At 42.8% G+C, this 25,764-nt stretch overlaps 2 protein-coding genes across 2 annotated transcripts in view; one reads left to right on the top strand and one right to left on the bottom strand.

Moving 5' to 3' along the window:
* Nucleotides 1–16,275, top strand: part of LOC123629047 (neuronal membrane glycoprotein M6-b-like) — a 102,366-nt gene extending 86,091 nt beyond the window's left edge. Inside the window, 6 exon segments of the mRNA XM_045538977.1 lie at nucleotides 846–1,032; nucleotides 2,635–2,791; nucleotides 8,004–8,175; nucleotides 10,000–10,073; nucleotides 11,074–11,139; nucleotides 14,334–16,275. Of these exon segments, the coding sequence (XP_045394933.1) occupies nucleotides 846–1,032; nucleotides 2,635–2,791; nucleotides 8,004–8,175; nucleotides 10,000–10,073; nucleotides 11,074–11,139; nucleotides 14,334–14,483 (806 nt within the window). The 3' untranslated portion in view covers nucleotides 14,484–16,275.
* A 1,760-nt stretch (nucleotides 16,276–18,035) lies between these two features.
* LOC123629045 (oral-facial-digital syndrome 1 protein-like) lies at nucleotides 18,036–25,502 on the bottom strand. Its single transcript, XM_045538976.1, has 6 exons — nucleotides 24,893–25,502; nucleotides 23,453–23,572; nucleotides 20,062–20,219; nucleotides 19,086–19,232; nucleotides 18,490–18,557; nucleotides 18,036–18,191 (listed from the first exon to the last, which is right to left on the bottom strand). The coding sequence occupies exons 1-6, from the start codon at nucleotides 24,939–24,941 to the stop codon at nucleotides 18,149–18,151; spliced, it is 585 nt and encodes a 194-aa protein (XP_045394932.1). The 5' UTR covers nucleotides 24,942–25,502; the 3' UTR covers nucleotides 18,036–18,148.
* Nucleotides 25,503–25,764: the final 262 nt, after the last annotated feature.

Below are 25,764 nucleotides of genomic sequence, written 5' to 3' on the forward strand. Positions count from 1 at the left end.
CCCCTTTCTGTTCCTTTTCCCCTCAACTACTTAAATCTCACGCACCAGCTGTGGGTTCTGACTCTGAACATCAAGGGAAGGGGGCAGATGGAAGCTGGGGTGGGGGGGAGGGGGAGGAGGAGGAGGAGGACTGTGTATGAACTGCTTGTACTGCCTGGGCTGGCATTTTTATTAAAAAGTTGAGGTAATTTGGATATTGACTTAAATGAAACTTGAGTGGACCCACTTGAGTGGATCTTGGTGACTTTGTACTTCACTGAATTAGAGATCAAAATACCCATGACCTTTCCAAAATGATCAGATTGATATTTTTCCAAACCTGGAGACAGCATACTTACTGTATTAGACTCTTCCAGTTGCCCGGGAGGTCAAGGGCTCGGGGAAAGTCATTGGCTGCTGTGGCAGTAGATGTACTTGAAACCTCAGAAGGTGGAGGTTGGAGAAAACCTATTGCTTTTCTTCATGGAGCTGCAGCTTCCTGTGCTCTTCTGACTTTGTTAGTGGAATGAGTGTTACTTCTTATCACTTTAGCCAGGGGTCCCCCGACTGCCAGTCTTGCTCTAGAATTGTGACATACTCCATGATTATTTGTTAGGTCACTGCTCTGCCAATCACTACCCTTCCATACTTTAAGCAGATTAAGTTACATTCCCTCTTGGAGCCTCAGGGTCCTCACCACAGAATGTGAGACCCTGGTTACTACCCTACTGGCCCCTGGGATGTTGAAGTGTTACCATAGAGCATGATAGGGAAAAGTAGAACCTTCTCTGCTAATATGTGGTATTCATGAAGACCAGAAGGTAGTCTTGCCCATAACGGCTGCATTTTCTCTCTTTTGGGTCTAGGCTGCTTCGAGTGTTGCATCAAGTGTCTGGGAGGAGTCCCCTATGCCTCCCTGGTGGCCACCATCCTCTGCTTCTCTGGAGTCGCCTTGTTCTGCGGCTGTGGGCATGTGGCTCTCGCGGGCACCCTGGCGATTCTTGAGCAACACTTCTCCACCAACACCAGTGACCACGCCTTGCTGAGTGAAGTGTAAGTATCTGCTTCCCTTAAAAAATGTATTTCAGATGCATCCACCTCATGACCTTTTCAGAAAGACTACAGTGTGCCTTCCTGGTAGAAAACTGCGGCTTTTAATGAAAGCTCACTATATACAGATGGAAAAAGGTCCATGAGAGAAGGAAAAAAGAAAGGACCACGAATATGGTGGGTGTTTGGGCCTTGGGGTGGGATTTCACCTGGGAATGGCAAGGTGCACACATAGGACATCCCGCACATGGTAGCTGTGGACATGGGGACTGTGACAAGGTGGTAGCTGGTGATGCTGATCATCTGTCTCACCAGAGAGAGTTAGCCTTGTCCCCCAGTAACAGACACTACCAGCTTTCTCCCAGGAAATGACCATCCCTGGAATGATAGGAGCCCTGTTGAAGACTGACCCCAACTCAAAAAGTCTATAAGAGCAGCATTTTAATGTTAACTCTTCCAGCAGAAGAAATCTTTTTCTTTCCTTGAATCCCAAAGTTTCACAGTGTTTAGGTGTCTTGTGATTGTGAGAAACTTTTCCACCAGACTGAAAAAGGCATGGATGAATTTTTACAGAATAGTAATGGAATCGTGTTGGAAGAGTCCTTAGGGAATGTTATTCTTTTTTGTCCATTCATGCATGACATCCAAAAAAGGAATGAGCAGAGGAGATGCGGGAGGTTATAAGGAGGGATGGAGCAGGACAAACGAACTCAGTGAGTGCCAACTATGCAAAGAAGAACTGACCCCAGGACGGACCCTGGGAAAGGTGTACTGAGTTAATTAGCTAGTGATCTCAATCCCTGGCTCTCAAGTTTCTGAGGAGCTTTAAAACTCCCCAGGCCTAACCCCAGACCAATTAAGTCGTCATCTCTGGGGAAGGGATCCTGGTACCACCAGTAGTTCCTAGCGCTTCCCAGGTGATTCCAATGGACACAGACTGAGGACCAGTCATCTGGGTCTTTGTCAGCTTTTGTAGGACAAATTTAGTTGTGAATTAACTTTCTGTACCCTAAACCTGCTTGACCTACTATCACTTGTGTGTTGGGACCCTGAATGCAAAGAGCAGCTGCCCAAGTTACTCCTCAAAGAAGCCCTGAGTGCTTACTTAGGGGTTTTATCAGAATAAATGAAGCATGAGGCCTGGCTGTCTGGGAGGCATTCTGATATGGCGGAAAGAACATGGTGTCCATTGGAGCAGGGTTCAAATGCTTGCTCTGCCACTAACTGTGTATCCTCGGATGAGTAGCATAACTCCCTGATGCCTGTGTTTACTTACATGCAAAATGAAGATTCTAACCCTCACCGCACAGGACTTGGGTAAGTATTAAAAGATTACAACTAGGCCCTGCCCCTGACCAAAGGAAATTTCTCCCTTGCCTGGGAAGGTTGTCCATCTCAACTGCAACCGCGGGGCCACCTTGGAAGAGAGGCCCAGATTGCTGGGGGTTGGGCAGGGATGTCTGTCCAGGACGCCCACCTAAGCCATCCGTGGGGTGGGCGATGCCATCACAAAGAACGTCCTCCTCAAGTCCTCTCTCCAGAGTCCAAAAACGTAGTTGCCACCGCACGGTGAATCGAACAGTTCAGGATCTCTTCTTTTCATAGGATACAACTGATGCAGTATGTCATCTATGGAATTGCATCCTTTTTCTTCTTGTATGGGATCATTCTGTTGGCAGAAGGCTTTTACACCACCAGTGCAGTGAAAGAACTGCATGGTGAGTTTAAGACAACCGCCTGAGGCTGCTGCATCAGTGGAATGGTGAGTGCGAACCTCCGGTAACTGATCGTCTGATAAACAGAGCCAAGCCCTTGTGTATTTCCTTGTATCGGGTAAGAACTAGCAGCTCTTTGAGAGTAGACAGCAGCTCCGGGACACAAGTATTGGTCTTACCAATTCAGAGTTAGGACTGTGGATACCTTTAACATGATATTGATAATAAAATGTATGGCTGGTAGACTTAAAGGTTTCCCTTATCAGTGTACAGGTAGTAAGGGTACTGAAGATTTTTCAGATGGCAAGTTCCTACTATAGATAACTTTCACATTGTGTCAGTGCTCCCCTTTGTTTATCTTTAAAATATAGATCACGGCCATAAAAACATACATGTAATGTACTATGAGAAATAGTTGCAGTCCTGTCAATATTATACCAGCACCCTACTGTACCAAGTACCTAGCTGGACTCTGCTAGCCGATAGAGGTGCAAAGATTAAAACACAGGCTCCTTCTTTAAGGACCTCATAGTCTTAAGATGGTGGTTAGCAAACTACGGCCTATGGGCCAAATTTGGCCTACTACATGATTTTGTACAGCTCAAGTGGTAAGAATGGTTTTTATATTTTTAAGTGGTTGGAAAAAAACAAATGAATAGTATTTCATGACACATGAAAATTATATAAAATTCAAGTTTTGAGGATCATAAAGTTTTATTGGCATACAGCCATACCCATTCTTTTGCATGCTGTCTATGGCAGCTTTCATGCTACAAAACATGAAGCAGAGTTGAGTAGTTGCAACATGTGGCCCGCAAAGTCTAAACCGTTTGCTAGCTGGCCCTTTATAGTTAGACAACGTTGCTGGCCTCTGGTCTAGAAGGTAACACATCTTAAAAATGGCTGATTAAAAGCCAGGGTTAAAAATTGCTGCATCACAAAAGGAAACTCCATGGTTGAATCTGAGTTTATAAATTGAGTTTATGACAGCACATTGAAATGGAAATGTCTCAGAGGCAGCTGGCTGCATTGGTCTAGCATTTGAAAGATGGTCAGGTGCAAAGAAAACAACTTGGGCATCAAGAGAAGCCCCAGGCTCGCTGATGAAGGCTGTTGGCCTCTCCCAGGGAAAACACGCACGGCGCAGCAGGGGCCCAGGCTCGCTGGGCGCTGGCTGAGCTTTCTACTCTGGCGAGGAGAGGACTCGGGGTCTGGCTTAAAGCACCAGGAGAGCCCACTGGTCAGAAAACTCCTCCTCAGGGAGGCATGTGGATTGTCGTGGAATTCTCTGTGACCCAGTGACCAGAGCCTGCGTATGAAGGGGTCTGTAGGGGTTTTATCAGAATAACATTAAGCACAAGGCCTTAAGTGTCTCAAGGAAAGTGTGACCCTACCTTGGGCAGATGTGCCACTGGCAGCTGCTGGTCCCAGGAGGAACCCTTGGGGCCTGGGGGAGACTGTGCTCATGCTCGCTCTCCCTGCTGCTTGCATGGCCGGCCCTTGGCTTCCATGTCCTTGGCTAAATGCCGGGCTGTGCCCTGGAGAAACGCACATGGCCTGCAGTTGCACGTGCGCTCAGGGAGGGCTTCCTGGCATGGAGTGGAGGAAACTGCTCGCAGGAGGCCTGGGGAAGAGGAAGCAGCATAAGCAGGGCAGGGAGGCCCAGAAAAGAGGGGGCTCCAGGGAGCCAGCCATGTGCCCCGGCTGGGAGGGAAGGGCCGGGTGAGGCCGGTTCGAAATGACGCTGCTTGGAAGGGGGCCAGGGGACCAGATCTGGAAAGGCCCTGGATGCCAGGCTGGGAATAAAATCGACAAAGACGAGCAGCGACGTCTCCATGTGGGAGTAGTGTGGAGGATGGATCTGAGAGGGGAAGGTCAGCTTGTGGCGAGTGATGGTGCAGATGGGAGGTGGGCATGGCAGCGGGGTGGAGGACAGGGACAGGTCCCGACACTGGCGGGGGTGGGCTCTGAGCTGGGTGTGTAGGCGTCAGGGTGGGAGGAGGGCTGAGCGCCAAGTCTCTGGCCTGGGCGACATGCCGGGGAGGCTGTGGAGAGGGGGAGAGAGGATGAGGAGGGTGGATTCAGCGGGACGACATTGATGTGACTGTGGAGTGCCACGTGGGGTTATCCATAGCATCACGTGGACGCTTGGGGCTGGGGTGGCTGGAATTGTCTGAGCAAGAGTGATGGGCACGAGCCAGTTCACGCTGACAAGCTGTGTGGAGAGGGAGAGCCGCGGGGTGCACCAGCACCTCCTGGGCAGGCCAAGGAAAAGGGGCCTTCACGGGGAACCGAGGGACAGTGGTGGCCAGAGAGGAGGGTAGTGTCTTGGATGGAGCTCAAGGAGGGAGGAAGTGGCCAAGGAGATACCCCAAACAGTCCAGATAATTTGACATAACCTCAGGTCTCATCTGTGTGTCGCTCCTCCTGTCATGCCCACTTCACAGTCATCTGAGCCCATGCCCTGAAAGCCGGGGGCAAGGGGTGCCTGGGCCGGGCTCTCTTCCCCAGGAATCTCTGCAGGTGGCCCTGCCCCTCAGCCAGCGCTGCCTCCTGCTGTCTTGCGCCACCTCTGCCACTGCTGCGCCTCAGGCCACTGCTCTTTCCTGTACCACTGTCCTCCACCAGGGGCTCAGCCAGTCCTTAGTCCCCCATAGCACAACTAAGACCAGGCCACGGATGTCAGGGTCTTTCTGAGGGCAGTGGGGCTGCGAGAAGGGGATTGCCATGTGGACACCACTCCTGTTGGAGTCCACAGGCCCTGTTGCTGTCACGTCAGCAGAGGGCCCAACTCTCGTCTCTGCCATCCCACGCCACGTCCGCTCCTTTCAGGAGAAGCAGCACCCACAGAGAGCAGGCCAGCAGAACGTGACAAGCTTTAGGTTCTTCTGGAATGACACCATTTGCAGGATTCCCGAGGGGTCCAGCTGGGCTTAGGCTGTCTGGTGGGCCCCTTCCGGATCTCTGTTTGCCTAATCTCCTGTGCATAGATGCTTGAGTAAGAACAGGCACGCGCACCCCTCCCACAGACAGATAACAGTCGCCACAGATAGCGTCACTGGGTGATATTTCAGAAAACCATGTTCCTAAAGAAACTACCTACTAGGATGAAACCCACCTTTCAGTTGCTGAATGATTTAATTCTCAATCCCCAATGTCAGGATTTGGGGTTTCACATGGGCTTTTTGAGGCTAAGTTCATAGAACAACAGAGTGAATGACTTTTAAAACTCTCAGGAATAAACCGTATTTCAGTAAAGCTGTTATTTAAAAAAATACAAGGAAGAGACTGTACAAGTCAGGGGAATGGTTACTTTTGGTGGGGAGGAGACAGCTGGAAAAATGGGGAGCAGAAGGAAAAGAGCCACAGAAAGTGGGAACCTTCCACAAAAGCCTCCTGGTGGCTTTTAAATGACAGCTTTCCCCCTCACTTCTACCCATCAGATTTCAGAAATAAAGGGGTATGGGTTCTGCCAGGGAACAGCATTAAGTCAGCAATTGCCTGATGTTTAAGGTCTTTGGATCCTTCCAGCATTTGTCTGAATACAGTAGGTGGAGAGTGCCAAGAGCTTGTACTTGAGCCAGTGGCACTTCACCCAGAGCCAGGGACACCACTGTTCTCATGGAGGAAGCCTGCTGCCCACAGCCCGCCCAGCACAGCCTGCTTTTAGCTCTTAAGTGTGTCAGATTTTGTTTGAGAAAGATCTGTTGTAAGGATTTGTGTGCCGAGTCCCTGGGCACTGGTGCCTCGGGTGCTCTGGTTTCCTCCATCTGCTCAAGGGATCACAATGCTGACCTGCCCTGGAGGGTGTTAGGACGACACAGGTGACAGGGCAGGGCTCAGGACAGAAAGTTGTGTGAGGTGAAGGCAGATGCGCTCTGCCCACCAGCAGCCTTCCAGTCCTCTGCCCTTTGTGGGAGGTTGTGCCCAGGAGCCGCTGTAATGCTGGAGGCCACCAAGACAGGGCTGGCCCTAGGGGGGTCTCTCTGGGGGGTACTGGCCTCCCAGGGAGGGAAGGCTCACCAAAGCCAAGAACCGCCAGCCCCTTCCCGCTCAGGTCATTGTGGTGGTATTAGAAAGAAGGTAAAGTTTTCTTTTGAAGGGAAAAAAAGAAACCCTAGCCTGGAGCAGCTGGATCATAAGCACTGGGGAGGAAGGGGGGAGGTGACACTGCTGAAATCTGCTTTGAATATTTTTAGAAATGCAAATGTTCCTTGAAATAAAAGGAAGTGCCTTGTGTCTGCAGTTTCCTGGGGTGACCATCAAGAGGCGGCCTCCCACCGCCCAGGTAGCTGCTGCCATGTGCAAACTTAAGAGGAGTCCGGGTCTCCATCATCAGCCAAAAAAAAAAATAAAAGCCAAATTAGGAGAACTCCAAATCCTTGCCCACTTGCTCTGTGGGTACACTTGAGAACAGAAATCCCACAACGTCTTTGAGGCAGCCTTTCAAAGCCTTCTGAAATTGGTCGGCAAGGCAGAAGGTTATGCAGAAAGTCAAGTGCTAGGATTATGTTCTTGCTGGAATCGCCGGTGGCAACGTGTGGGTGAACGTCAGGTAGCTTTTTCCCTAAGCCATTGCTCTGCTTGCAAAGCTGCTGTGAATCTGAGAGACCAATGAAAACTAGAGGAAAACGAGAATTTTATCAGAGTCACTGTGCATTAAGCTTGTGCTCATGACTATTTGAAACTTTTGATAAAGGTTCAAGGATCTGATGCTTTTAGTAATTTCACTGGATCAGGAAACTAGCAAAGTTCTTTTTGAGAGAGGCTTCCCATAGCAACTGCTATTCTACCAGCCCTCTGTTACATAAAAAAAAAAAAAAGATAATTTTTGAGGAATTCCTATGAAGTTATAATTCAGTGGCCTATGAAAGCACCCTGAGATTATCCCATGTTAAGTAGGATGGTGAGTTTTCAGAACTGATGTTTAGAAAGAGCGTCTCGTGGGAGGCCCTGTCACTAACCATAGCTCTGTGACCTTGCATGAGTGAAATCACTTCTTGGGGTCTCGTGGCCTTGTGAGTTAAAGGAGGGACCTGAGAAAGGCCCTGAAGCAGCTTCAGGCACTCACATTCTGGATCCTCTAGCTCTGGGGAGCGTGGCCAGCTCTCGCTTCCCCTGCTCCCCCAGGCCGAGCCTTTCCTTTCTGGCTGCCACAGCTGAGAGGTCCAAAGGCATCCCGCAGGCCCGTTAGGCCTTCCTCTCGGGATGTTCCTGCCCGTTTCAGTGCTAATTCTACTTCCTCTTGTTTCGGCCTAGTTCGTTTTCCTCACCTACGTGCTTGGAGTGGCCTGGCTGGGCGTGTTTGGTTTCTCGGCGGTGCCCGTGTTTATGTTCTACAACATATGGTCAACTTGTGAAGTCATCAAGTCACCGCAGACCAACGGGACCACGGGTGTGGAGCAGATCTGTGTGGATATCCGACAATACGGTACTTCCTTTTAACCCCCCTTTAATTCTTTATCCTCTCATGCATTCGTTTGGATCTTAATTATTACATGGGTGTTTAATGTGATCTGTTCCATATGTGATCTCTTCTGTTGGAATAATTCATACTCTCTCCCTCAATATGCTGTTTTCTGGATGGAAACATCACTGAGGGTTTTACTTCCTTGAAAAAGTCAATCAACATTTTGTGACATTTTACAGTTAAATATGTAACAAAAGATGCTTTTTATTAATGTGAAACTACTTCATAATTCAGTTCAATCAAAGACTTCTGGATATCCACAATAAAAAGATTATCTATTTTTTCTTTAATTTCTTTTCAGTTTTATAACATCCAGCTTTCCATCTAAAATAATATTGAACACACTAAAATTCGACTAATTTGTATATCCAGCTCTTCAAATCAAGTCTTTTAAGTGATCACTTGCTTAAACTTCATCTGTACTGAAAACTGTAACATAAAATCCAGACGTATTTTCAAGTCATTAGAATGTACTCTATAAAAGCCATCGTTGGCTTCTGGAAACTAGTTCAAACATATTTTCCTAATGAATGGGATCTTCACAATAGGGAACCGAGGTTGGTTTATTGTGACAAGCCACAGAAGGGGCCATTGCCTTCTCCTGTCAGTTAATTTGGGGCTCAACTTAGAAGGCAGCATCCTAAGGAAGACGTCTAATTACTACTTCCAGCTAGAATGGTAGAAAATCTGTTCTTGGCAGAAACAACCAGGGGGGAAGAAGAGATTTCATTAGAATCAAAGGGGAAATACCTGTTCTTCTAGAGCTTTTCTGGAGAAAGATAATTATTTCATTTTTGCTTCTCGTTTTTCTCACGTGGCTTATTCTCAACATCTTATCTTACAACATAATATGAAACTTGCCTAACACTGCCCATCAGGCTAATCTCTCCTCTCAAAGACCAAGGCTCAACAACACTGTTCTTTATGACAGATTTGAAAACAGAGCCTAAAGTTGGTTTTTAAAGTATTCGTAAATGAGTATCTAAATGTGTATTGTTCCTCTCTTCTTTAAAAATAAGTATTTTTGCCACAAAATTTTGGTAATCTGTAAACATCTTTTTATATCCTCTGTATTTGCCCAACTAGTTATTCTCAAATTCACTGGTTTCACTGACGATTTGGGGACTGGTCATTTCCCATTCTTCTGAGGCATAAAGATTTACTCTTGGCCCGTCTCAAGAGAGAATAAGGACTTTTTCTTTCTTTCTTTTTTTTTTTTTTAAATACTCTTTCCTTACCTCCTAAGAGAAGTGTAAACTGAGCTGTGTTTAATATTTAAGCACAAACCTACACGTCAAAGGGGAAGAAGAACAGTAGCCTAATGGACAGTTGTCACTGCAGAGGGGACTCAGGGTTACAGTGAGAGAGAATCTAAAGACTGTGCTTGACCTCGCCTCTGGTATTTGACTTCAGCATGATAAAATGCTTTATGAGGGGGTCATCCTGTGGTTGTCTAACTACAGTTAATAAATGCACTGTAGGGAAAGCTTACCTTGGAAAAATCAATTTTTCCAAATATCAACTTCACTGAAGAAAGCATAATTTATAGGGGAAAAAATATGACTGTTTAAATCTCTTAAAAACTAGTTGACTTTGCTCTTGCCCTACTGTCCAAATGGGGCTTACTATTCCAAAATGCATGTGGTGTGCACAGCAGCTACATCAACTGTTGGTGAAGAACAAAGCCTACAATTACACTGTTACCGTCATCCAAAGTGGTGGGGTCTGATAAGAACCCGAGGCACTGTAGTTTGCACTAACGTTCCCTTGGGGTTCATTTTACAGGTATCATTCCTTGGAATGCTTTCCCAGGAAAAATATGTGGCTCCGCTCTAGAGAACATCTGCAACACCAATGAGGTAAACCTGGCACGGTTCAGCGGGCTCACATGGTCACCTTGTGTATATTAGGCGGCTAGAAAGAGCAAGAGAGATGGTTAAAATGCTGTTAAGGAAAGCTCTTTTTTGTAGACTCTTTAAGATTGAACTGTATGTAACCATCAGTATTCAGCCAGTTTTGACCTACAAAAATAGCCACTTCATATGTTCCAACCCATTCTGTGAGGATCCTTAGGAGTTGGAGAACTTTTCCTTTGGGCAATAATTTAGGAATGATCCCAAACCTGTAAATCTGAAAATATACCTAGATTCTTCTCTTTCCCCTTTAGAAAGTTTTTCAAAGTATAACACTTGTCACGGAACAAATGTAAGTTAATTTTCATGGAAAAGATTCCACTGAATTTGTGTATATACCAAATTTTTAACAGATGATGCCATATTCAATCATTTATATTTCCAGAATGACTTGCTATTATTTCTCTATCTCTCATTGATTCTTAATTGGCAGTATATCTTAACACTTTGGTTTTAAACTGTCTCAGGCCTAGAATATTCTTCAGTCATTGGCTAACTGTTGATAAGGCAAAATTCTTAAATGCACTGGTAGAAGTTTGCATATTTAAGAACATCCTAATGTGCTTTTGAGTTACAGAAATAATCAGCCCTCACCCGATCTGGCTTGTCAACTTGTAGATCCATAACAGGGAATGTCTCAAAGCAGGGGCTCCCAACCTTGGCTGCACGTTGCAGTCCTCAAGGGAGCATTGCAGCATCCTGATGGGTGAGACCCAGCCCCCAGCATTCGGATTTAATTGGTCTGGGGCTGGCAGCCTGGGCATCAGAAAGTTTTTAAAGCTCCCCAGGTGATTCCCATGCGCAGCCAGAGCTTGAAGGCAGCGCAGGCCTGCATTCAACCTTGCAGGGAACAGCTGCAAGGAGAAAGATGAAGCCGCACCCCAGAATGGTGTGGGCCATTTCATCCCACATCAAATGCTTACGTCGGTGCCCTGTTCTTTCCTAGTTCTACATGTCCTATCACCTGTTCATCGTGGCCTGTGCGGGAGCTGGCGCCACCGTGATTGCTCTGGTGAGTAACGGCCCCAGGACCACCCTAGTCTAGCCCCTCCCTCCAGCCCCTAAATGACAGATTTCCCTTCCAGTTTTTACCAGCCTACCAAAGCCAACGATGCTGGCAGTCAATCTTCGTAACTGGCACCTGTGGAAACTGACCACATGTCTAGTTTGCAGGAAGTACTAGTTGGCTGCCTTGGCACCAATTGTAGGTGATGCAATTTGGACTCTGGAAAGAGGCAAGGGTACCAACACCTGTTGACTACACCTAACATATTGCCTTGCTGCATTTAGCACTTAGCTTCATGACTTTAGACATGGACATAGGCTCATGTGAGGCATTACCCATTTCTTTGCCAAGAAATCTTAACTTCCAAATGGAAATACACACATATACGTACATGAGTGTGTATATAGTTGATCTCATCATACATAGTAGTTATGTTCTATAAAGTCTCCTCAAACACTGAATTAGTGAATACTGAACCATCGCTCTTAGGGGAAATACAAGGGTAGGGTTCCTGTGAGCCTCTGGTCACATCATTTTCATCAGCCTACCAATATATAACCTTGTTTTACGTGTGTTTCTGTGTAAAGACACCTTATTTCATATACAGTTGATTCATTAATACTGAATTACGGACAACAGCACTATCACTCATACCTGAACAGAGCTTATTGTAACACATTTTCTCTAGTAAGGCACATCGAAGCCTTCCTGTGTTAGGGACACTAGATGGTACTGCAGCACTACGTTTGGGAACCACTTTAAGCAGCAGAATCACCGATAAAAATCATAAAAATGTGAAAAACTTGGCCCTAAATATACTTTGAGAAGGACACCTGTTTACAGTCTGCGAGCGGAAACAAGGTAGTGGAGTGTCGTCACGTTCGACCTCGGTTGGGAATGTGTGCACTGGGTGACAGCTCTTTCACCGCTTTGTGCGCGTTCCCTAATAACTGAAGGTACCTCAAATATCAATTTGGGGATTACAAATACATTTTAGCAATTAGGCAAATTCTCAAAAATGGAATCTGTGAATGACAAACATCGATACACACTTGTGTGTGTGTGTGTGTGTGTGTGTGTGTGTGTGTGTGTGTATATATATATATGTATATATGTGATTTTTGGAGGGTTTGGTTTATGCTTTGAAGAAAACCAACTAAGATTGGTAGAGCAAGGGGAAAATCTCAGCTGCTCGAAAAAGGAGTCATTCCCAGTTTACCCGTTAAGTCATTCCTTCCCATTACCAGCCCATGAAAGAAACCCGGGGAGTCACGGTGGTGACCTGTGCTCCTGGCTGAGCAATAGACGCAGGACAAGGACTAACTGCTGCTGAGAGGCAGCTGGGGAAGGTGAAGGGGAAATGAGCATTTAGCTTCATCCCTCTCATGCTGCTGACCCAGCTCCCTGTTGTTCTTAAAACATGTCCAAGTCCTTTGTTCTGCCCTCAGTACCTTTTTTCAAAGGACTATGAGAAAACGTTTGTGTGTGCCAGATATGAAAATCTTCTGTTGTGATTATAAGGGGGGAAAAAGAAGCACCTTAGGCTAGGAGCGCGGGCACCATGCCCACCTAAGTTTAGAAGTGTCATGGCATCGGCCTCACTGCCTGTATCTTACTGTCCTGTTTTGTTCTCTTCCACCAGCTGATCTACATGATGGCTACTACATATAACTATGCGGTTTTGAAGTTTAAGAGTCGGGAAGATTGCTGCACTAAATTCTAAATTGCATAAGGCCAATAAGGAGCTTTAGAGAGCTATGATCTGTAGCGTGAAATATCACTGACACTCCAGACTAAAGCAGAGTCTAGGTTTCTGCAGTTCTGTTACAGTAACTTGTAAATAGCTTTATGTAGTAAACTCATTTTGCATGGTAGATTAATAAGATGACTTACTGTACATGAATTACAAAATAATGAGATCTGGCTATTTCCACATTTTGAAAAGGATTCAGTTATTTACTGACATTGGTGAGCATCCTTTGAAAAATAATTTTCTTGAACTTAAACTTTGAGCAGTATCTCTAAATGAAGTATTAACACTTTGGAATACCCACATTTCCCACTATTTGTTTGATAACTAATTTTAATGATGAAAACAAAAACAAGTGTTGATGAAATGGAAGAGAACCAGTTTAATCTGGATTTTGTTTTGTCAGATCCTTTCTGGAAAATGTTACAAATATGTTCTAAATTTGATTTAAAACATTTTTTTTCTGATCACATGGTAAAACTACCAAATGCCCCTCAAATAAGCCAGAAAAAATTTGGCTTTGAAGAAAAAAGTCACCCAGTTGTTTTCTCTGATAAAAAGAATTTACATGTGAGTTTTTTTTTTTTTTTTTTTTGCAAACACAATCATTCCTGTAGAGCCCACAAAACTGGTAACTTTAAATTGTTGTGTTTTGTTGAGTAATAACTGTTTCCTCATAGCTAGTTCTCAAACTGCACATAAGATTTTAACAGGAAGAGAAACTAGGCTGGATCTGAAGGTCTCAAATATGTTGAGAAGGAAGTATGAACTATAAGAACTTGAGATGTAGATTTACTTTGCAGGAGAAATGAGGAAAATAAACAGGAAAGAAATGTTTGCCACATCAACTGTAAAGAATGATAATAAGGATTTTTACTTTTTGTGAAATGAAATACTGGTATTTACAAAATGAAAAATGTAGTTTCTCTACTAAGAGTTTGTTAACACAGAGACTGCATGCTTTGCCTATAGTTCTTAATTTTGGTTTTGACATTCATTTAATTTTTTCCATGTTAAATATGTAGTTTTTTAATTACTCAAAATAAACATTATTCACACTTCTAGGCCTTTGGGGGAATTGATTTTTATCCACAGGTAGAAAAGATCTTTGCGATACACTTAAAACAAATACGTGTGTTTCTGCCCTGCATTAGTCTTTAAAATTACTATCAGAATGGTAAAAAAGCACCCTCTTATATTTCATTTTTGCTTTTTCTTAACAATACCTTTGGCCATTTTTTTCCAGTTCATTGTATACTAACTTTTCTTCAGCCTTTTAATGCGAAACCAATTAGAGTATGCTTTCAGTATCTGATAGCTCTGCTAGCAGAACAAGTATTAATACAGAATAACCCCGCCCCCTTTAAAGTCAAGTCTGTCTAATCTGACTAGCACCTCGCTTTGCCTTCTCACATGCTCACTAGCCATCATGCTCACCCTTCTCTTCCAGATCCACTTCCTCATGATACTGTCTTCTAACTGGGCTTACTTAAAGGATGCGAGCAAAATGCAGGCTTACCAAGATATCAAAGCAAAGGAGGAACAGGAACTGCAAGATATCCAGTCTCGGTCAAAAGAACAACTCAATTCTTACACATAAATGTTTGCCAGAGTGTTTCGGCCGACGCATTCACAGCTCTGACAAATCATCAGACAGCTGCTCTGCAGTACAGATGTGTATCCCACCAAACAAACTAACGTAGACATGTAAACACTTCACTGTTTCAAGCTGCTGGGATGTATCGCTAGGAAAACCTTCCAGTGGGTAAATCTTTTTTCTTTAGAACAAATATTGGAGGTTTCATGTTAGCCATTTTAAAAGGCAACACTTTGACAAAATGATTGTTTATTCTTTTGAAATTTGTGGCACGTTCACACTTACTGCTAGAGCAATTTTATCACGAAAAGCAGTGGAATACTTCTTACTTTTTCATAGGGACAAAGGATGTGACCATAAACTCACATATGACATGTGTCCTCAAATGTTATCTATGGAGGAAATAAAATGGAATTGGTGTGACGTTCTATTTCTGGAAGCTGACATTTATTAAACTTTGGCTCAAAGGTAATGTGATTCTTACAACTGACTTTTTAAATTAGCTCTGCCCCAAGTCCAGGACCCATTAATTTCCTGAGCCAATCAGAAATTTTTCAATAATGCTAAAATGAGCTATAGCAATTCTGCTTACCCTACTACTGAAGAAGCTGGATTCTGACTCATTGATGAGCTTTCAAGAATCAAATTATCACAGATTTCATTTTAACAAAATGATACTGATCCAGTTGTTATCATTCTTGGGAAATGTCGGCTCTGCCTTAATGAGTATTTGCTTTAAATTTCTAAGAATTTATAACCACAGACCCAACAATCCTTCACAGAATTTGTTCCATGTTTTTCTTAATTAGGAAGTGTTACCTTATTAAAATGACCACCATTCTAAACCATTTAAGTGGTCTGGATAGTGAGTTTACAGTTTCATACCAACTATCTAAAATCTAATTACAAGCTGACCACAGACCTCTAGCCTCCTACTTTTATAGACTTGAATACTTAGGTAATTTAAATTAGGGTTGGTATTTATTTCATTTTTTCTTATCTAAGTCTGTTTCCTGGACTAATAAAGTTTGATGTTCAGCAAGAAAACTGCTTGAGTTTAAGCCATTTTCAAAAGAAACTTGCCTTCTACATCATTGTGTTCCAGAACATTAAGTGACTATAGGTACTGGGTATTAGTGATGGTAAACTTTGTGTTGTTCTTTATGAAATAAATGATCCATATAACTGTTGGGTGCATCAGTGCTTTTCAAAGGGGCTGCTTACTATAGGGTTAACTATGTATATTCATGTTAAGAGTTAACTTGTGGTTTGGCTGTTTCCTGGATTTTAAAACATATACATGTGCAGAAATGTATTCAAAAGAAAGGAAACATACCTTTATCAAGATGCTGTTAAAATTGAACAGCAAGTATATTTCACTTGGATTTTTTTTTTTTTTTTGGTTAATGCCTAAAAATGCCTATTTGGATTTCTTTTTTTAATTGGGAGAAGCTCTCGTCTGTGTAGAACAGTTGTTCTGAAATAGCTTAGTGTTTTGTTTTCCTGTTGCATGACAGACTTAACTATTCCTTCCAGCAGTGGAGGTGCTGTCAGAGTCCAGTGTTCTAGAAAAGGCAGTGTCTAAAGCCTAATTTTACTTTTCTAATTCTGGTAGCTATTACCAGGAATTTTCAAAAGTTTTGTTTAAGTAGTCTAATATTTTTTATGTAAAGAGCATTAAATTTTGCTATGTATAAATTTTTGTAACCTAACAGTGAATCAATATTTTCTATCAGTGCCAAGGGCTTCCTGTAGTTCTATTCAAGTGTTACAATAAATATTTGTAGATAATAGTTAATACCTGTGTATGTTTATTTTAAATATCTATTTAGGTAGAAATAGTTGTGGATGTACTAAGAGTAATTAAATAAAATTATAGCTTCATTCACTTGCCTTTTTTACCATACATAAATCCTATCTTTCTTTGTCCTCAGTACGGTGTCAATTTTAAATAATATGCATAATCAAGATTTCACATTTGTATGGACATCAAGTCTGTGAGACTGCTACTTATTTCTGACAAAAATCTTTCAGCGAGAGCAATTTGAGAAAATATTATAACAAACAGGGCTGTATTTGACATAAAGTGCCACTAGCACTTTATACAGTTCTCTGAAAAGAATTTTTCTGACTAGCTTCAACAAATAAAGCCGTCGACCTATGGGATTAACACAAGGCTTAAGCTTGGACAAAGCAGAAACAATGGGGAGCCTTAATAAGGGTCCAGGTACCGTTTGCTGTTTTTTAAACGCAAGGCATAACAGTCTATTGAAAGATTTATTCAGGAATACTAAAAAAAAAATCTAGTTCTAACAGTTATTCTCTAGAGCAGAACTAAATTTGTTACTTAGGATTTCATTTTATAATCTATTTAAACTACTTATCTGTCAACATGATTATACATTTGGATTTTCTACATCTGACCTTTCTTAGGACTAGCCTTTGTCATTATTGACACACTGACATTTCTAAATGTGGAGCTGACTCTGGATCACCAACCTTCATTCACTCATGGCAGGAGAACAATCAGGAGCCCAATTAGTGTGCTATTTGTCACACTACTTAGTATCTTGTTTAAATAGCTTTTTGTGCAATTAAGTCACATGAGTCAACTGAGTAAACTAAATAATGGTTAGATCACAAGCAATATCTTAATTATCGACCATAATCCTGCCACAAAACATAGGACCCTCTAGACAGGAGAGATTTTTCCAATTATACCTTGTAAAATTTGACTTTTGAGATGAAAATGAAGTCAAACTTATAGGGGAGGGGCCTATTCATTTTCAAATCAACAAACACTTTAAGTCCATTCACTGAGGACCAAAGATTCTACAATAAAGATGTTCTCTCAGTCTGTTCCTGCTGCTATAACAAAATACCTTAGAGTGGGTAATTTATACAGAACAGAAATGTGTTTCTTACAGTTCTGGAGGCTGACAAGTTCAAGGTGCTGGCAGGTTGGTGTCTGCTTCCAAAATGTTGCCTTGTTGCTGTGTCCTCAAATGGTGGAAAGGCAAAAAAGGGCCTGGCTAGTTCCCATGAGCCTTTTTATAAAGTTGGTAATCCCATTCATGAGGGCTCCACCCCCATGACTTAATCACCTCCTAAAGGCCCCACCTCTTAATACTATCACCCTGGGGTTTAAGTTCTAACATGAATTTGGGAGGGACATACACATTCAAACCATAGCAGATGTCAAAAGTAAAGACCAGAAGTGATTATCGTACTATTTCTGGTGCCTAGAATGGAAAATAAGTTCAGAGAGAAAACAAGAGAGCATTAGAGAAGATGGCTTCCTATTTTACAGGTGGTAGCCCAACTCTAGAGAGGGAGGAACACAGCTTAAACCTCCAAAATCTGGGCCTGTAGTTGACTGATAAGAGAGGTTATACTCACTTAAAAATTTAAGACAAAAATAAAGAAGGAAAAAAACCCCAGTTCATTTTCGTGTAATGAATGAGAAATTCTATGGCTAGAGAAGGGGTTTCACTTGACTAAGATTATTCTTGGTTCATATACTACAGTACCAAATATAATTACAGAAAAATCAAATTGGATTACACAAACTTTTTATTGAGAATTTTGTCTGATTTCAGAGAAATACTTAGAAAGGACTCAATGTTGTGTGACTTCTCATTGTACGTAAGAATCCGCACGGCAAACAATTACCACGACTCTTCTGGGCCTTCAGGAGATAAGTGTGTGGAACTAAATTAGGGAAGACAAAAATTAAAAATATAAAAAATTTAAAAATTCACGTCAAGTTTTTTTGGGATCTTCATACTGTTCTCACTCCTTCCCTGTGGGGTTTCTGCCCTTGTTTACAATTTGTATCAGGACCAATTTCACAAGTTCAAAAACAAGTGATTTTTTTTTTTTAAGTCAGTCATTTTGACTGATTCAGCAATTTCTTACAGGCAACCTAAAATACCTGACCGTCTCCCTTGGCTGACAAAATGAGCAGTAATGGTGCACATATATAACACAGTGTTCAGAGAAACCATACCTTTCTCCTTTTTCACTAGGTGGCAGCGTGTCCACTAGGGAGCCTTCTCCAACCATCTGTTTTGAGCCCTTATACAAAGGGGTGAAAGAAGAAATTTGAAATTAGACATACATTAATTTTATGAAACACCTTGGTTTCTCTAAGAACTGTTTTTGAAATATATGTTATTTAAGAGTCTAAAAAAGAATGACTTTTAAACATGAAATTTAGCAAGCAAATCAAAATAAAACTATATAGCATGCATTTTCAATACCTATAATACTTCAGACTTAATAAAAGATCTATCATAATAAATGCATTAGTACTGAGATATTATTTCTTGTTCTTAAAACAGTAAGAACAAGAATCCCAACCTTTATAAACTTTGACAAATCAAAATCTCTTAAGTCTTTCACCTAAGCAAAAAGTATGACATTTTGTCAGGAGCATAATGTATTTAAAAGACTTGAGGTTCCATTTGAACTTTGGATTTTGTATGCTTTTAACCTCTTTGTCCTTAGTGGAGAAGACAGACTCCTGTCCCGAGATGTTAAAAAAAACCCACAAAAGCCTTGGGTGTCCCCACCCACAGACTGCCCTGTCCGTGGCATCAGCACCTCATCTGCCAACTCCTGGTCTTGCCCCTGCTGGATGATTTTCATGTATTTCTCTAAAGTGCCCTCCTCGGGAACAGATGTGTCTTTTGTTTCTTGAATACTTATTTCTTTTTCCATTTCAATCTTCAATGATTCTTCAATCATTCTCTATAAAATAGATGGGCACCAAAATAGGAAAAACACAAATACATTTTTAAAACTTTAAAGTATTTATGAAATGCACAATATAATCTTGATCCTTTAAGTAGAGCCTGCATTCCAGAGAACTATATATATGAGCGCTGTCCGGAAAGTAACTGGACAGCACGCGTGCATGTGTGTGTGTTTAAAATTGAAGTCACTGCTACCAAAGGGAGACAGACATGTTATTTCAATGAAGGAAGGGATTAATTTGCCTAGAGTGTCCTGTGCTTTAGACCCAAATTAACCAGGAGTCCAAGGAACGTTCATATGGAAGATTAATTTAAGCAACCCTTAGCAGTACTGTTAAGTGGGCAGAGTAATCCATCTGTCTAGGACCTGAATCAGGACACAGAAAGCAAGAAGAGAATTAGAAGGAGAAAGGCCATTTTGTGCCCCTAGAAGCAACAGTGAACTTGGCTGCCACCCCCTGCCCCCTTAGGTTTTTCTAGTCGTCCCAGCTAGCTGACATTGGGAGCTGCCTCTTTAAACCCCGTTACCAAAGCAAAGTTCTGCAGGAAAGCATAGTACAGTCTACCTCCTTTATGGGCTTATTTTAAGGCTCATATAAGAATACATGAATAGTGGTTTCAAAAACTATCCTTTACTGTGAAACTCATAAGGTATACATTCTATGCAGCCTTTCTCACTTCGTGGAAGACAAGGAGGACAAGGATGCCTTTTAAGTCACTTGTCACTCCTCCGACTTCAGACACTGCTGACTCCCCTCCCTGAGCTCAAGGTACTTCCGGTGTATGATGGAGAAACTAGTACAGAGTTGAGTTGTACGCATTACCCTTTCCTGATCCAGTTTTTCCAGTTCTCTTCGTTCCCTTTCTAAAACTTCTTGTTGGTCAATCTGCCTTCTTTCTTCTCTCTGCCTTCGCTCTTTTACTTGCTGTTCCCATATTTTATCTTCTTCCTTTTGTTCTTCAATTTGTTTCTGATCTACACCTAATAAGACAGAAAACAAAGAGTGAGTAGCTTCCAGCATCAGATTGTTCAAACGAAGGCATGACCAGTTTGCAGGAGCCCTTGCCAACACCCAAGACCCTGCTCGGTTTTGGGATGACTCCATCGACCTGCTTCACGTCGCTGTTCCATTTCCATTGACTGCAAGCCCCGACCCCACTCCTTGCACCACACCCCACCTTTCACTTGACTGAGACGAACACAAGTCATCCTTACCACGGCTGACTCCATGTCATATTTTCTCTTCCTCTTCACCCCTCTCCTCTTCCCTCCTCACCAAGGAAAACCCTGTATTTCTGTCCCTCCCTCTGATTACGATCCCTTCCCCATCCTTAGGACCCTAACTGAGCTGTCAGTCCTATTTCTGTACACAGCAGTTTCAGAACTTTTTTACTCCCATAAAAATGCTCACGTCTCTCTCACCCTGAACAGACGCATGCTACCGCCCTCCCCTGGTCGCTCCAGCTATCTGGCCATTCATTCATTCCCCACTTCCTTCGGGCTGATGGCGGCCTCTATACAGACAGATCCTTCCCACATCTTTTCCTGTACTCCTGCTCTCTCCCCCTAGCCTCACATCCACATTGCTGGCAGTTCCCTGCCATAAGCGCCTGGAAACCCCATGGCCCACCCTCATCCCCGCAGCGATGGTTCGGGCCTTGACATGCTGTTTCTATGCTCCTGCACTTGTCACCGTGGCTTGCAGGTTTGCGCTGCGCTCCTGCAGTTGCAGCAAGGGTCCTTCTCACCATCTCCCTGGACTACAGACTATCCAAGGCAAGGCCCTCCCTGCCCTCAATCTCTGCCTTCCAGCAACCTGTCCTCATTGGCACCAGGCATTCCCTGAGGGGAAGATGTGGATTTGCTGTGCAAGGTCTCTGCTCTGGGCTCTGACAATCTGCCCTTTTCTTTCCACATTGATTTCCTACATCACCACTAACTTCATGCTGGAAATACTCTATCTGTACCAAGCCACCCACTGGGACCCAACCACAACTTTACTGTCCTTGCTCTGTGTCTTTGCCTTCATTGTCTTCTCAGCCTGCGGTACTCCCTTCCTCCCACAGGGCCCCAAAATGCTATTCGAGACCCAACTGAAATGCCATGTCCTCTGTGAGTTCCTCCTTATTCCTGAAGTGACAACTACTCTAGCACCTTACTTGCTTTATCAGAAACCACATGTACCTGTTTCTTCCACTTCTATTCCTTCCGGGCAAGGCCTATGTTTTAATTACTTGACTGTTTCCTCTAGCTTTTGGTACAGGTTCCTATACCTCAAAGGTTTAATTAAATCTCAATCCCACAGACAATTATGTTGACCTTTCTCTTCTAGCTCTGACCCATAACCTACATTTTTCTTTTTTTACTCAAGCAATGCTAATAAGCAGAAAAATTCACAGTTTCACAAGAGGACTTTGAACCTTTTTGTTGTGCGCTGTTCTAAAGGCATCAGGAGGAACTGAGTTAGTTTTACTAATAGGAGAGAAGTAACACAGTCTTTTCTCTCTCTCTCTCTCTCTCTCTCTCTCTCTCTCTCTCATGAAATTAAAATACCAGAGGAGGCAGTTAATCACTTCCACAGGCAGAAATGCAACTTCCTCCTTGCAAAAGAAGGGTTACTCCTAAATAACATTGTTTTCTTATCTAAAATAGCAATCTCAAAATAGGAGTGTTGTTTAGGTGCCAATTTAAAAAAAAGAAAAAGAGCTACTTCTCTGGTAAGGTGTATTTTGTAGCTGCAGGGTGGCATACCGAAACCTTTGGACATGACAGCAAAGAAAAGAAGCATGTCCACTGAGCACCTCAGAGACACTAAGTTTCAGCCTTTTTCCATTTTCCTCTCTGCCCAGATGAACAGGTGAAATGATGAATATAAGAGAATTTCTCAATAACCAAAATATTAACCATGTCGCTTAATAATTATTTGAAAAGCCATTATTATAATCTACATTCCATCTCAGAGACAGAACACCTGGGTACTGAGTTGATTTCCCTTATCCTATCCTGTTGTTTTTATTCCCTGATTCACTCAGGTCTGTGCCAAATGGCTGCCTATCAGATACTGTTGACCTGCAGCCACAGCTCCTACTCAGCTGTCGTAGCACCTCCCAGCTGGGAGAGCTTGCTAAACATGTGACTCCCCCTCTAGAAGCTCCAGGAAGGTAGAGGCTTAGTTCACTGCTATATGCTCAGCCCCTAGGAAAGTATCCAGCAGAGAGAAGGCTCTAGATTAAGTCTCACTCAGTGAGCACTTTCCAAAGCAGATTTACTCTGGAATCCGCAAAATCAACCCTCTCAAAAACCTCTTGCTTACTTCAGTAATTTTTCATATTCCTGAGTACCATGACTTAAACCAAGAAATTGCTAACAAGAGACTCTGGATGTGTTTTGGGGATGTTTCCCTAATGTTGGGAGGGACTAAGAGATAGCTTTACTTGAGACATTGCCTTTCAAATTTGAGGATGAAACACTTTGGTCCAAGAAGAAAAGTACCTGGCCATGGGCCGAACCCTGCAAGGAAGCACAAATCTCCCCAGAGCTCTCTCCCCTCTCCCTCCGCCCCCAGCGGGGGAAGTGGCTGATCTGGAGGAAAGAGAAAGTGGCCAGACAAGAAAAGTCTGAGGACCAGTTTTCCTCCAGTGATAAGTTAACAACGTTGTCAGCTTTTCCGAAGATTGAAATACAAGGTTTTTCTGTCCTAATTTAAGACATAAAGGAAGCATGTAGGTGGAGGCAGGGGGACCAAAAAAAAAAAAAAAGCAAGTAGTTCGAAAAAGAAATAGTATTAAAATATTACAATCACATTAAAGATATATAATGGGAGTTATTCATTATTTCAATTTTTAACCATGATTTCCCAAGATGACAAGGCTCTCATGGAATGGCTTTTGCAGAAGAGTCTTAGGGAAAAGCATAATTTCTCTGCCAGACTCTGAACAGTTAAAGAAAAAATTTTTTAAAAAGCAACTGGCCCGGGAAGACTAAACGAGAAGCCGTTCCTTCACAGTCGTCTCCTCAGTACTGTCTGTACATGTTCGTATTGGGAGTCACTTCAGAAATGTCATTAACAATGATAACACCCCAAACCCAAGACTTTGAAAAATCCACACCTACAGAAAGTCCTCTAATGATTCATGAAATAATTTACAGAGCACGCAGACGGGTGTTCGGTATGTGGCCATGCTGACCGTTAGTTAACAAAAAGACAGACTTACTGGGGCTGTGATCCGAGATGGGTCTGGTGGGCACAGCAGCTGCGGCAGCGTCCACATGAGGCATATCACCAGCAGGATGAAGCCCAGCCACTTCAAACTGCCTTGGCACATTCCCTGGATCTGCACGGGCACAAACAATTGTCCCGTGAGGCCTCAATAATAACAGCAAGAGGAGGGCAGGGCAGGGTGGGGGTGATGACGGTAGAGCACGGGGACTGCAGCCAAAGCAGCTGGGCACACCCTTCCTTCACAGGATTCTAAGATGCTCACAACATAACCCCGTGCCAACAGATTCGCTTCTCAAGTGTTTTTATTTTTTTCCCTCTCTCCCTGAGATAGGGTCTTGCTCTTTTGCCCGGGGCTAGAGTGTAGTGGCCTCATCACAGCTCACAGCAACCTCAAACTCCTGGGCTCAAGTGATCCTCCTGCCTCAGCCTCCCATGTAGGTGGTACTGCAGGCATGCGCCACCACGTCCGGCTTATTTTTTTTTTTTTGTAGAGATGGGGTCTCACACTTGCTCATGCTGGTCTCAGACTCCTGGCTTCAAGCAATCCTCCCGCCTCGGCCTCCCAAAGTGCTAGGATTACAGGCATGAGCCACTGTGCCTGGCCCTCAAAGTGAACTTTCTTATACTTGAAAGAATTAAATCTGTTAACAAAATTGTATTCATTACTCAACAGGAAAACCAATCCAGTGACAGGGAAGAATTCATTTGGTTTGCTGATAATTGTGTGAATTCTATTTAAATATCAATGATTTAACTGACAAGTTTAAAACACTTCACAAAGTTTACTAGGCCCTCTCATTTAACTGTTCAAAATATCACAGTTTCAGATCTGGAGATGAAGTTTACAAGGCTAAACAATAGGTTATAAAAAGAACATGCAGAGTTTTCAAGCTGGAAAGAGCCTTAGAGATGATCAGCTCTCCATCCCTATTCTATTCTTATAAAGTGGGCTACAAAGTGACTCAGGCTAAGGCTAAGCCACAGTGTCTGGACTCTTAATATTCTTTCACCTCATCCTTTCACTAAGAACAGTTTTCTAAATCTGAGGCAATCAACAGATTCAGTAGAATTTAAACAAAAATAACATCTTTGTGTTCCATAAAAAGGAAAAAAATAAATTAAGGAAGATCACTTATTTTAAATCTGATAAATTAAGAATTCATTTATGGGCTTAGCTCTAACTCTGAAATTATTAATCTAAAATTATTATTAGTTCAATAACTGAAATTGTTAAAGAGGGAACTCAGATACACCCCTGAAAATCTTCACAATAGAAAAATGAGGTGATATATCTGTATTTATAGTCATGTCACAAAATAAAAATGTCCCAATTTGTAACTGCTTTGCTTTTTATACCAATGGGTATGTTTCACCAAAACTAAGCTTTCTACGTTTTCAACTTATAAAAACTAGTACTTATAGTTGAACTTACATTCAAAAGATTCAAATTCCTCATTATCCTTAAAAGGAAGCTTGTCCATATTTGAAGATTCACTTCTATCTTGAAGTTCAGTTTGTCTCTGATAAAGACTGGATTAGAAGAATAAAATTCATGAATGTGAAGTTTTAATAACGTAAAACCCAAGAGCACAAGGTGACAAAAAGCCTTCTGTGACCCAAGAAAATGTTCTACAAAGTTCCTTTTTCTCTGGCTTGTAAAGGATAGCTCCAACTCACCACACTCCAGGCACCATTCTCAGCAATGAGTACGTTTGCTCATTTACTCCTCAGTAACCACCTCATGCTGGGAGGCAGGCACTATTATTAACAAAGAATAATGTTGTCCTCTCAATGCTATTCCTAGGAGTTTAGTTTTTCAATTGCCACAAAACATTTTTGAAAAATCCAAATTCTGTGCACTGCCAGTACAAACCAGCTGACGACACGATACCATAACCGTGAGAACACATCAAAATGCCCTAACTGGGCGGATGTGTGTGTCTGGTCTTTCCTTTTGCCTTTATCACAAGAGAGTACAATATAAAAAAAATTAAATGCTTTAGCACCATGACAGGTACATGTGGCAGTTTTCAACTCTGCACAAGAGAAGTATATCAACATGCAGATGCCCAGGCTTGAGCCCAGAGGTCAGTCATCTCTGCCGTGGAGCCCAGGTATGGGCAGGAGTCCACCCACGACTGGAATTGTAGCCCAGCTGACCCACTGGCCTAGTTTCTAAAAAAATCCACTCCATACTGCTTCAATGATCATACTCTAGAGCTGTGGTATCCAAGTCCCCAACCCCCAGGCCACGGACTGGTACTGGTGTGTGGCCTGTTAGGAACTGGGCCGCAGAGCTCTGCC

The sequence above is a fragment of the Lemur catta genome, chromosome Y (genome assembly GCF_020740605.2).
Source record: "Lemur catta isolate mLemCat1 chromosome Y, mLemCat1.pri, whole genome shotgun sequence".
NCBI lineage: Eukaryota > Metazoa > Chordata > Mammalia > Primates > Lemuridae > Lemur > Lemur catta.

Bases quoted from the DNA above. Each gene is read 5' to 3' on its own strand.
- LOC123629045 (XM_045538976.1), bottom strand. From the start codon at position 24,941: ATGGACAAGCTTCCTTTTAAGGATAATGAGGAATTTGAATCTTTTGAA. The intron at 19,233-20,061 runs GTAATGCGTACA...TCTATTTTATAG, and splicing joins AAAAACTGGATCAGGAAAGG to AGAATGATTGAAGAATCATT. The intron at 18,558-19,085 runs GTGCTGATGCCA...CCTTTGTATAAG, and splicing joins ACCAGGAGTTGGCAGATGAG to GGCTCAAAACAGATGGTTGG.